The sequence below is a fragment of the Grammomys surdaster genome, unplaced genomic scaffold (assembly GCF_004785775.1).
Source record: "Grammomys surdaster isolate TR1022 unplaced genomic scaffold, NIH_TR_1.0 270, whole genome shotgun sequence".
NCBI lineage: Eukaryota > Metazoa > Chordata > Mammalia > Rodentia > Muridae > Grammomys > Grammomys surdaster.
In genome coordinates, this window is record NW_021604711.1 from 1218712 (window position 1) to 1231386 (window position 12675).

Here is a 12675-nt window from a genome sequence, read left to right on the forward strand (position 1 = left end):
TCCTCCTCGCTTTTCTCGTTCGCTTTCAGCACTTCTGCAAACTTTTCTGTTCCTGCTTTAGGGCGCTGCCTGGCCTTTGGAGACGCGCTCGCCTTGGGGTTGCAGGGGCAAGGGGTGCATCCAAGGTCGCAGATCCTCGGCCGGCGCTGGGCGGGCTTAGGGGAGGCGGGCTAGGGCGGGGACTGGAGTCTTCGAGACCTGTGGGTGCCCGTTCCGCGCCCGCGTCCGCGCCCCGACAGCACGGAGGCCACATGGAGCTCCCGGAGGAGTCCGCTCCCGGGCCGGGAGGCGCAGACGCGGCGTCCGAGCGCCGTGGGCTGCGCCGCCTGCTGCTGTCCGGCTTCCAAGAGGAGCTGCGGGCGCTCTTGGTCCTGGCAGGTCCTGCGGTGAGTCAGGTGGCCTCGGCTGCAGACCGGTCCCCGAGGACTAGGGGCCCAGTTATTTAAATTGCAGGGTCTGACTTGGCGGGGTTGGGGGACCAGAAGAGCCGGCGGCAGGCCACAGCTACGGGTGTGCAGAGCTTGGTGCCTCTCTGTGTGCGCCCTGAAGCCAGGGGTTCCTGAAAGTAAAAACACTCAGACTTGGTTTCTCTCCAGGCAGAGGCATGATGCAGGAAGGTGAATTGTCACCTTGGAATTAGGCTTCCCAAACTACTTGGAATCTAGAGCCAATGTCTGACGCAGAGGCACCCTGTGCCAGCTCCTCTTCCACTAAGCGCTGTGCTCAAAAATCTGAGGTTTTAATGAGGTTCCCTCTGGGTAGGACGTGCTTTGATCAGTGGGGTTGATTTTACTCTTTAGGCTAGGTCTCCTTCAACCTCGTCGCTTAGAAGCAATGTGGGTTTGAAGAACCACAGAACCACATCACACTTGTGCTGACTCCTGTTCTCTGCCAGTGTGGGGATTTTTAGTCCTCGAGGGTGAGAAGGCCACTTCTCTCGTTTAAAAAAAAAAAATCTGTCAATGTGTCTCTGAGTGAATAAGCGTTTGGCCAAGAGGCAGACACTCAAGCACCTTGGAGCTCCTGAGCCCTCTTGGCACACATGACGGGGCATAGAGAAGCGAGATCAAAGACCAGGGCGAAGCCATCGGCTACAGGTCCAGCAGAGGCACAGAAGCTCACAACCCTCTGTGGGCAAGAGCTCCTGGCGCTCAGTCTCCAAACTTGAAGTTCAGTTCCTGCGTGGATCTTATCAGGTGTGTTAGGGAACAGCCCACGAACTCAGAGCAGCTTAGTTCTCCTATCCATAAAGTGAAGAGTGACCAGCTTTGCCTCAACTTAGTCTTACTGAGATGCTGCCAGAAAAGTGTCCTTAGAGTCAGGTGTGGTGTGGTAGCCTGGAATCTCAGTGCTTGGGAGACCGGGGCAGAAGGTGACTAGAGCTACTTACTGTTCCAAGCCATACTGGGCTACAGAAATCTAAAGAGGAAAAATAGCAGCAGCAGCAGCAGCAGCAGCAGCAGCAGCAGCAGCAGCAGCAGCAGCAGCAGCGTCTGGAATTCCTTTCCTGTCTAGTCACCTTATCCCCAGCACTAGGCTGATCGAGAACTGGCTCCTTTTCCTACTTGGGAACATAAATGTATACATGTATGTTATTGGTTTCTCACCAACACAATACATACTCATTAGAGGGGGAGAAAGGGAGGACGAAAGAACAAATGAATGAACAAATGAACGAATAAAAGCCACTGGGACCAACAGAGAAAGTGGGGGAGGGGCTTTCAGATCACTTGGGAGTTATTCGGGAATTTCCCCTGTAGTCCTTAACTGGAGAAGCCAAGCGACCTAGTAACTACTTTGCAAGACTGCCATCAAGATTTCTGTCCCAGTCAGCTTAGTCTCTTGTGTCTGGAGCCCTTCTTGGTTCCTCCATCTCTGTGCCTGGGCACCCTCTACTTCCTAAGGGCTGTCTACTGTCCTACCCACCCAGGCCCCCCTGGAAAATCGGGTGCCCGAGCTAACCTCCGCTGAGTCTCCTGAGCCTCCATCCTCTTTCTTTCTCTTTGCATTTATTTGCCTATTTATTCCCCCCCCCCGTGTGTGTGTGTGTGTGTGTGTGTGTGTGTGTGTGCCATTACACACTGGTAGCTACTTGCCTGCAGTAGGCTCTGTCCTTCCACCATATGGGTCTCAGGCATTGCATTAGGGTGGCTCGCTTGGGAGTAAGTAGCTTTATTGGCCCAGCCATCTCACAGGCTGGCAGGATTTACACTTTCTCATTCACCGAGATAATAGATCAACAGTAGTCCTTTACACACATGTATTGAGCAAAGCAATAAAGCGCCTTGCTCAAACCCTGAGCTCAGTTCTTGTGGTAGGGCCCCTGCTTGGTCACCATGCCTTACCTATGTCTACCTTTCTACCCAGGCAGTCTCCTTTCAGAGTCCCAGCTTCAACCTTCTCACTTCAGGAAGTTCACTGCTTCTCTCCTTTGCCTGGAAAGTTCTTCATGCAGCTTTCAGCCCAACTTTACTAGGGTCATGGAGATGTCACTGTTATTATACACTGGTCTAGTGGAAGCACTGCACTAGGGTCATGGAGACATCGCTGTTCTCACACACTGGTACTCCTGCATGTTTCCTTTAGGGGGTAATTATTGTCCCTTGAGAGGTAACTTCCCCCCCACCCCCACGGGTGATCTGTCTGTGAGGCTCTGTTGTTCTTAGGATCCAAGATGACCGAAGGATCAGAACATGACTGGAGATTTTCAGACCTTCTGGAGCAGGGCATTATGGAAGCTGACAGTGAGATACCTTGGGTGCCCTTATGTCTGTGCCTTTACCCTTCAAGAGGATGAGCTAGATGGGTTAGGTATTATTGGTTCTTAGGTGGTACTCTGTGAGTGATTAACATGCCTATGTGTACAGCAGAAAGGACTCTAGTTTCAAGTAAAGGACACAGACACAATGTGAAGGCTGAGATGCCAGGCCTTTACCCTGCTTTTAGTTAGCTCAAGGGCCCCTGTGGGGAGGCCAGTGCCTTTTCAGCTCTCTGTGGAGAAGTGCTCAGCTGTGTAATTGTACCTCACATCTTTTCTGACTGTGTTATGCCTTCCAAGGTGGGACAGCAGAGAGAGCTCAGACTGGGGACCATAGGACTGGGATGCCAGATGCACTGTGAACTTCAAAGATACTGTTGTGGTCTGAGTTGAGTCCTGTGACTCTGAGCTGAGCTTCCTTGTGTGTAAAAGGAAGAATGTCCCAGGTGTTGGCTTGGACTCCTTGCTGTGCTACTGTTGTTAAGAGTGAACTTTCAGGCCATTGCGGGAGGGAGATGAGTGAGGCCCTTCCAGAGCGCCTGCATAGGCCACTAAACAGGTTGTTACTTGCTTTCTCTCCAAGCACCAGGTCTAAGCACACCCGCCTTTTCATATCTTAAGTTGCAAGGCAGGAAGGGTCTTGCTACCAGATTTCTGTATTGTGACCCTGTTGGAAAAAATGAGCGATATCCCTGGATAAAAAGGAAGGAAAGAACCACCATCAGTCTGCTAACTGGGATGTGAGTGAAGGGAACCAGGATCTCTCATGTACAAGGTGCATGCTCCCCCATAGAGCTGCACGCTGTGTTATCCTGGTAATTTCTGTGTTATGTTTGGCTCTGACTAAGCTATGACCACTTCAGTTCACTGCTATCTATCTGCACAGCAGCCCTTGAGCTATGTGGGAGAACCAATCCTTGTCTAGAGGCAACATGCCTTCCTGCAGCGTAGCTCCAAAAGCTCTTGGGTATGCTTAATGTATGATCGTTGGACATACACGTCTTTGCATAGCACAGAGGTAGAGAAAGTACAGAAATGCAGACTCCCCGACCCCACAAACCTCCTAAGTCAATACACTGAGATGGGTCAAGGAGCATTTTGAATATCTGCAGATGGCTTTATATCTGTGACCAGATTTCACTCAGAACCTTGAAGCCAAGAACTGAGAGTCAGCAAATCTCTGCTCCAGAGCCCTGTTCCTTGCAGGTACTGGCTGTGCTCAGTTGCCAACCTGGATAGTGAGCAAAGTTGCTAGCATACGCCTAACAAAGCTGTGCCAGGCCTCATGAGGAGACTGGGTTAACTGGCCTGGCCTTTGAAAGTGCACTTCAAATGAATTATATAAACTTAGCTCAAATTCCCAGGCTTTTGTGTCAGAGACAGTAGTCATTGGAATGTAAGGCAGGATGGCTCAGTAGTCGAGGATGTATCTGTCCTCATAGATGAGCCATCATAGAATTGGAGAGTTAGAGGCACTCAATAAAACCGGGGCTTTTCGTGTGAACTCCCAGATTCCTCTGCTGCCTGGTTGAATAATCTCACTTGTGCCTTAGTCTTTGTGTGATAAAACACCAAGACCAAGGCAATTTATTTTGGTTTATAGTTCCAGAGGGCTAGAGCCCATAATGATTAGTCTGAAGTCCTAGGGTCTTCCACAGTCCTCTAGGAAACATGGAAACACGGTTGGGGTCTTTACAGCTGTAGCTTACTCCTTGGTACCAACTTCTTCACTGGGAACTTTTTTCTGTTGTGATAAAACGCCATGACCACAAACAACCTATGGAGGAAAAGATTTATTTGTATTTCCACATCATATTTCCTTCCACATCACAGTTTATCGTTGATAGAAGTCAGGGCGGGATTTTCAAGCAGGAATCTGGAGACAGAGAGTGAAGCAGAGGCCATGGAGGAATGTTGCTTATTGGCTTGCTCTTATGGCATGCTCAACTTGCTTTTTTTTTTTAATATTTATTTATTTTATGTATATGAGTTTACTGTTGCTGTCTTCAGACACACTGGAAGAGGGCAGAGATCCCATTAAAGATGTTTGTGAGCCACCATGTGGTTGCTGGGAATTGAACTCAGGACTTCTACAAGAGCAGTCAGTGCTCTTAACCTCTGAGCCATCTCTCCAGCCCTCAACTTGCTTTCTTATAGCATTCAGGACTGCCAGCCCAGGGGTGACCCCACCCATAGTGAGCTGGGCCCTCCCACATCAATCATCAGTCAGGAAAACACCCCACAGGCCAATCTGGAGGGGGCATTTTCTCAATAGAGTGATTTGCTCTTCCTAAATGATTCTATCCTGTGTCATGTCGAGCTAAAACTAGCAAGCACACACATTACATGCTGTATTTAAATTGTATGCTTGTTCTCAACAATATCCATGTTTCTTTCCCTGGGGAATTGGATGGGCAGCATCATGCCCCTTGTACTGTGGTGACTGAGTCTCATCTGGACCCCCGCTCTCCTCTCTTTCCAGTTCGTGGCCCAGCTGATGATGTTCCTAATCAGTTTCATAAGCTCTGTGTTCTGCGGCCACTTGGGCAAGCTGGAGCTGGATGCGGTCACACTGGCAATCGCGGTATGTAGAAGGCTTTCCACAGAGGCTTGTGGTAAAGCTGTCTGTTCTGTGCCACTTGCTGCTGTGACAAATGACAACATCCCAGTGTTTGAATCATGCTGCGTGTTCCCTTACAGTGCTGGGGGTCATGCATCTGAAACACTGGGCTAAAGTTAGAGTGCCGGCTGGGCTGCAGCCTTAGGAATTATGCTTTTGGGGGTGAAGGTGCAGATTTCCAGGCCTAGTGAGTTGGGTGAGGCCGTCAGTGGAAGGCCTTCTCCCAGTTACTGTAGCATCTGATGTGTGATTCCTGGAGCTTGGGATTTGAGAATGAGAAAAGGAAAATGTATAGCTGTATTGAACTTTGCTGTGCTTAGGAGGTGGCGCATTACCCGTATTCCAGCATTTCCGATTTAAGTCCTAGTCTGGAAATGGAATGGAAGGGTAGGGTTTAGATCCAAACTTGAAATTGGCAAGTACCCCAAATTCTCTTTGTGGTGAATGCAATCCTCAAAGACAAGAAGATATGCCACCAGTCTCTGCCAGGAATTGGTAACTAGCCATTGCAAGGTCAAGAGCCCCATCAACTTATTTGGTTTAGTTAGTCATATGTTTCTTTAGATGTGGACTCTGGCTCTTTATGGGGTATATTTCTGTTCTCCTTATCCCTCCTTGTCCTGACCTGTCCCTACTTGCCTAGTTTCTAGGCAAACCCTCTACCACTGAGCAATACCCCCAATTCCTTATTTGAATCTGTAGTCATATAGAATTACATACAGTTAAGCCTCAAGCAGGTTTCTACTGACTGAGGTCTTGAGATAAGCCAGCCCCTTCAGCAGGCTGGGCTCAGCTGTTGTCCCAGTGAACCTTGCTACAGATTTAGTGAGGTAGAAGCAGGAGACCCCTCAAGCTACTTCCTGACTCCAGTGAAGGCAGGTGCACAGGCAAGGTCTCCAGCAGGCTCTGGTCTTGACCATGTGTTTGCTTCTGTGTCCTTCACGGGATCCAGGGGCTTGCTTGACCAGGCCACACAGATGAAACATTTATCTGAAATGAAGGATGGGAGTGTCTTGAATTTCTCTGTGCAATTTAGAATGTTTACACACTTTAACCAATTGAACTCACCTAATCTGAAACTCCAAAATCCAAACTGTGCCAAAATCTGAGGTTCTGTATTTTGTCACGTCAGTACTAGATTTGTGGACATTTTGGATTGTGGAGTTTTGGATTAGAGATGCTGGTCCTGAGTCTCAAGTGAGCAGACTCACCTCCAAACTGCTGCTGTGTCACACTGTGTTCAGTTAGCAGTTGCTCTGAAGTTGAAGTGCAAAATAGCCAAGACTTTTAAATCGCTGTGCTATTAACTACGGCCGGGGTTTCTGGTGTCCCTTTCTGAGCTTTTGCATACATTCTAGCAGATCCAAGGGTCTGTGCAGGTGCTCTCAGAGGGGGTCAGTCACACTATGGTTCTGATCTACAGGAGCAGACAATGGACCTCCTTTAACTCACTCTCTGTTATCTTCTAGGTTATCAATGTCACAGGCATTTCAGTGGGACATGGCTTATCTTCTGCTTGTGACACCCTCATCTCCCAGGTAAACAGCAGTGACCACATTCTCAGGGACTCCAGACATCTTTTCTTTGGTGTAGATGGAGGAATTCACCATAAGACGGAGGGTCACATGCACACACAGATGCGGAACTCAGGGCAGCAAGTCCCTGCCACCCTTTGCCAGCTGCAGATGGTTTTCATTGCTACTGTTGAAGTGTGGCTGGGGTTCCTTCAGGCCTGGCAAAAGTGTTGTTCTGACCAGGCAGTGGTGGCACACACCTTTAATCCCAGCACTCAGGAGGCAGAGGCAGATGGATCTCTGTGAGTTTGAGGCCAGCCTAGTCTACAAAACAAATTCCAGGACAGACAGGGCTACACAGAGAGATCCTGTCTCAAACAACAACAACAACAACAACAAAAAAGTGTTATTCCGCTCCGAATGACTGCCCCATCCCACCTTTGACCAAACAGGGGACCTGTGTAAAAGTTTCTCCTAAAACTTTCATGTTTGAGTTTGGTATAGTCCTGGAATCTGAAACTGAGTCTGCTTCAGGGTTATCTAGCGGGCTTGCCAGAGCACAGGTTGCTTGGGCCTACCCAGGACTATTGGTGAATGTTCAGCATCCTTCAGGGGTCTGGTATTCTAGATTGCATACAGATGTTCTTTGATTATGATGGGTTACATCTGGATAGATCCATCCTAAGTGGAAAATACCCTAAGTTGAAGATGCATTGACTCTCCCTCACCTAGCAGACATCCCAGCTCAGCAACATGGATCACAGCTTGGTCCCTCGAGATCCAAAGCTGAGTGGGAACTGTGGCTTCTGGGCTGCCTGGAATTGAATGAGAGGATCACACCCCTATCACTAGCCTGGGGAAGGATCTAAAATAAAACTTCAAGGTTGGTTTCTACAATATGTGCATTTCTTTGCACCAGCTTGGAGTTGAAAAGTTAAGCCATCTTGAGTGGAGTGCCTTTGGTACTTGCTAGTCCCACTGGTGTGTGTTCCCCTCCATAGCTGGTCTGAAAGTTCCCCCAGAGATGTTACTGGACAGAAAGCTGAGAGACACTGGCACCTTCTGACTTCTGTGAGTTGGTAGGAGCCGGTGCCCCACATGGCTGGCCATTGGCCCAGTTCCTGCTTTAGTAGGTCTGGAATCAGGCCCAAGAATCTGCATTTCTAACAAGCTTCCAAGCAATGCAAGCCTGACAGCCTACTAGAAGTGCATGGTACCTTTACCATGGCATTGCCACTTGGGTCCTAACCTGGGCTAGCCATGTGTAGCATACATGTGATGCTGGGTGGTGCAGGAAGCTCAGCTCTCAATGGACCACATGATCTTTTCCCAGAGAGAATGGCCAAACCGCCTGCTTCCTTATGAGGCATGGTGGAAGGGTTCTGAGGGTCAGCTGGGGTATACCATTTCTTTTAATGGGGTTGTTTGCTTGTGCTCTCCAGACATTCGGGAGCCAGAACTTGAAGCATGTAGGGGTTATCCTCCAGAGGGGGACACTCATTCTGCTCCTCTGCTGCTTCCCCTGCTGGGCGCTCTTCATCAACACCGAGCAAATTCTGCTGCTCTTCAGACAGGACCCGGATGTATCCAGGTAAGACAAGGTAGTGGGCAGGGCATCATCTCTGTAGAAAGATTATCCATACTGAATGACAAAGGCATCTATCCAGGCTGTGTTTCAGGGTGACAGAGGCTAGGGTCTCACACCAAGGTGAGTTTAAGTTGATCTTGAAGACCCTTCCCAGGCCTCAATACCTTGAATATCTGGCTTGCGACACCTGAATTATCTCTCATTACTGATTTCCAGAGTTGAGAGTTTTGAGTGGAATTGCGTTCACAAACATCTTCCCATTGGGATGGCAGTCTGTGGATTGTTAATGCTTAGTGATTTCTGACCACAGTTGGAATTAAAGTAATCGTGGTACTATAGATAACTTCTCTAGGCCTCTAGTCTCCACATCCCCAGATCCTTAACTGGTAGAGGTGAGGCCTGGGCATTAATAACTTTCAAATCTTCCATGGGTGAGCTGCCATGTATAAGAGCCACTGGCTTAACTGATTAAGATCTTTGAAAAGTACTTGCCTCGTGACAGTATCTCTGAACCTACTGGCATTTGATACTATCTGAAGACATGCCTGGATATCTCCTTGGGTAGAGGGACTTGGGAAAAAGCTTGTAGTGCCTTGGGCAGCCCCTATACCCAGGGGCTGTCCAGCTACAGTGTGAGGCTCAGAAGGAGCAGGAAGGCAATCCAGGTAAGATGATGGGCTGGGTATAGTTTTGCATTTGCTCCAACAGCTGGTGTCCATTTATTTAGGAGGAACCAAGAATGTGCCAACAATGTTCCATTCTGACTCTTCCTGAGGGGAGGTGACCTCTGTCCTCATTGTCACTCTCTTCTATTGTACAGGCTCACCCAGACTTACGTCATGATCTTCATCCCAGCGCTTCCTGTGAGTTTGCATGGGGTCAGAGACTCCATTCTTTGGTCCTTGGGTGAAAAGTGTCTGGAATGTCATGAGCTCAGTCTGACATAATTCTCACAGGTGACATCGGCTCACCACAGACATGTGCTTTTAATTATGTCCCTTAAGGACACATCAGCACTTACATCTCCCCAAACAAAGAAACTCTAGGATGGGGACCATTGCCTTGACTTCTTGTGTGTGGAGTATCCCTGGGGCATCCAGAGAAGAATTCAGAATGTTTCTTTAAGGGGTAAAGTCTTATTCCTCTCAGCCTCCGAGAGCATCACTTTGACCTTTAGGTGGTTGTGTGTGATCACATGATCTGTAAGAGTGTGTTAATGTTTAATAACAAGTTGTAGGTGGTCAATGAACAGTTAAAGCTAAGTTTATTTAATTGGATAGAGGGGTTGGGTGTTGGCTGGGACTGCCACAGACCAGAGGCTTAAACAGCAGAAATTTATTTCCTCACAGTTCTGAAGGCTGGAGGTCCAGGATTACTGTGTCAACCTCTGTAGTTTCTCTGTGGCCTCTGTCCTTGGCTTGCAGGTGTTCCCATGTCACATGGTTGTCCCTTCTTAGGAACACACCAATCCCATTGGATTGGAGCCCCACCCCGGTGTCTTCATTTTGATTTAATCACTCTCTAAATCCAGTTGCTTTGGGGATAGGCTTCTGTGTGTGCGAATTTGAGGAATACAGTCTGCCCTAATGGTGGCCTTATGCCCTCATAATTGACATTGCACTTCTTAGTTCATCATACAATTTTTTTCTTCCTTTTTTTTTAATCTTTACATTGCTGAGGATGGAGCTCAGTGTCTTGCATGCTAAGTGAGTCCTCCATCACTGAACTATACCCTCCAGCCCTATCCCACAAAACCACTCAAATGTGACATCTTTTCACTATCCCCCCAAATAAGATGATAGCTGGGCTATACTAGGATGTCAGTATATGCCCAAGGAGACAGTGTCTCCTTTTGCTAGACAAGAATTGAGAGTGCACTTCTTTTATTGCTGGGACAAAAATACCCAAGAGAAGCAACTTAGATAAGGGCTTACTTTTAGCTCACAGTCCCATGATAGTGTGATTGGCTCCTATTAGTGACCCCAGAAGCCCAGGAAAGCTTGCTTATAGTCCAATGACCCACCAGGAAGTTAGAGTTCAGGTCTGTAGTGGGATCAGGCAGAACCCATCGCCTTGTATTTCCCAGATAAGGCTCTATGTCCCAAAGGTTCCATGACTTCCCCCAAACAGCCCGTCTGCCTGAGGACCACACGTGAAACTCTAGGAGATGTTCTACATTTAATCTAGGACTAGAACTTCTTGGATTGTGTTTATTTACATAGAAGTTGCATGAAGCCCCTGGAGCAGATACTACCTGCTCCAGGTTTAGGTGAGGCTTTGTGGAACAAAGGGCAGCCAGGGTGGCTGGGGGACAAGCCTGCCATGGCACCCAGATCTCTGACATATGGTCAGGATGCAGAACTAACCCTAATCTCTTGTTCTCTTGTAGGCAGCCTTTCTTTATACATTACAAGTTAAATACTTGCTCAACCAGGTAATGTGGGATGCCCTCTTTCCTTTAGGGGGCTGAGAGAATCGGGGGAGCAGGGTGGAGGGGACTGGCCACTGAAAGCTACTGAAAGAGGATTACACACATAGGACTTTGCTGTGGGGAGATATTGTAAGTGACATCAAGGAGTGAATGAAGTGTTACTTTTGGATCTGAAAATTTGTATCTAGTTCCTACTCGGAAATATTGCCATTGGCAATGTGAAGGTTAGCATGTCTGTGTTCTTTGGCTCTTTTCTGGTGGGACAGGCCTGTCTGGTGTCTAAAGGACTAAGGGTCAGAGTTGCTTGGCTGGGTCTAGGGAGTCCACACCTCTTCTCAGTTTGTCTGAGGGCTGCTACTTTCTGGGGCAGCGGGTGTAAAGGCTCAGATTGTATTGAGAACAGAGAATAGTGAAGACTGCTTACACGACAAACAGCAAAGCCAAAAAAACATGACCAAAGGTCCTGGGAATGGTAGCCCTGACTTGATGCGGGTGGATTTATGAGGACAGTGTATGATAGAAGACTGTGGACTTCCTTTTAGAAAAACCGAGGTAACGGAGGAACTGGGTCACACATTCCTATCACACAGGCAGGCTTTCTCTCGTGTGTGTAACAGGGAGGCAGGGATGATGGTATGACGCTCTTAATTATGGCTAGAGCTAAGAACTTGAACCAGTTTAACACAGGTGGTGGGAACAGCATCTCTAATTGTTCTCCAGGCTGTCTCTTCTCTGTCTAGACCCTTGCATGAACCAAGTACAATCTGCAACATGTCACAGTGGCTTCTGCTTGTCTTTCTGTCTCTCGACAGTGTGGTGACTTTCTAGCTCATGGATGGAGGAGGGACGGAGAGTGCGAGCATGACACTTTCTAGTAGCCAAGGCTGAGGGGAGGACCTATAGTTAGAGAATTGAGAGGGGCTGGGACTGGGACCTGAATTATGGTAGGCTAGCAGGGCTCTGGAGTCTTCCCAGATGGCAAGTGTCAGACACCAGTCCCCAGGCAGGAGTGCTGAGTGTAGTCAGGATGCTACAGCTGAGAAGACACAACTCACAATGGCCTGAGAGGAGCAGGCTGGCTAGTCTGCTAGAGCAGCATAGAATATCTACTGGGCACTGGACATTGGTAGAAAAGAAGCCAGTTTGTGGTTCAGAGATGAGAGTTGTGAAAATGAAGGGCTGACAGTGGTCTAATTGGAAGAAAGAACTGCCCAGAGGGAGCAGGACACAGGATGATAGGTGGGCTCTGTAGACTAGGAGGGCCGTGAGCTTTGGGAGAGGCAGGGACATTTTAGTGCAAGCATACTGCTTGTTTTGGGGAACATACTCTCCTGGAAGAGGGCAGAGGTTAGGAAGGGAACAGAGGAAAGACAGGAGACACTGAGATCTGCAGGCAGATCTGAGAGGACCTTGGCAAGGAAGAGGACATCTCTGGATCTCCTTTGGCCTCCTTGAGAAAGGCAGCTGCTTGCTGAATGTCTCCAGTTGTCCTCTATATCCACGTGGCTTCCCTACCCATCTCAGAACTAGCTCCCCTGAGGCAACAGGGAGCATGTCGCACATGTTACCTCATCTTGGCCTGCTGCCTCCTCCACACTGTATAGCTGGTGGCCTCTGTTCTTTCCTCTTCTACTCTGTCCATCACAGGTTGTCCCCGTGGCTTTATCTTTTCAAGTGCCGTGGGTCTTGTCTGTCACTTTCTTTCGGTTGAAAGCTATCTATCTATCTATCTATCTATCTATCTATCTATCTATCTATCTATCT

The 12675-nt window shown here is 48.4% G+C and overlaps 1 protein-coding gene across 1 annotated transcript in view; it reads left to right on the plus strand.

Annotated features, from left to right (window-relative positions):
- The first annotated feature begins 251 nt into the window (after positions 1 to 251).
- Positions 252 to 12675, plus strand: part of LOC114628644 (multidrug and toxin extrusion protein 1) — a 34319-nt gene continuing 21895 nt past the window's right edge. Inside the window, exons 1-6 of the mRNA XM_028776568.1 lie at positions 252 to 386; positions 5241 to 5342; positions 6848 to 6916; positions 8335 to 8483; positions 9301 to 9347; positions 10874 to 10914. Coding sequence (XP_028632401.1) covers positions 252 to 386; positions 5241 to 5342; positions 6848 to 6916; positions 8335 to 8483; positions 9301 to 9347; positions 10874 to 10914 — 543 coding nt within the window. The remainder of the gene's footprint in view (positions 387 to 5240; positions 5343 to 6847; positions 6917 to 8334; positions 8484 to 9300; positions 9348 to 10873; positions 10915 to 12675) is intronic.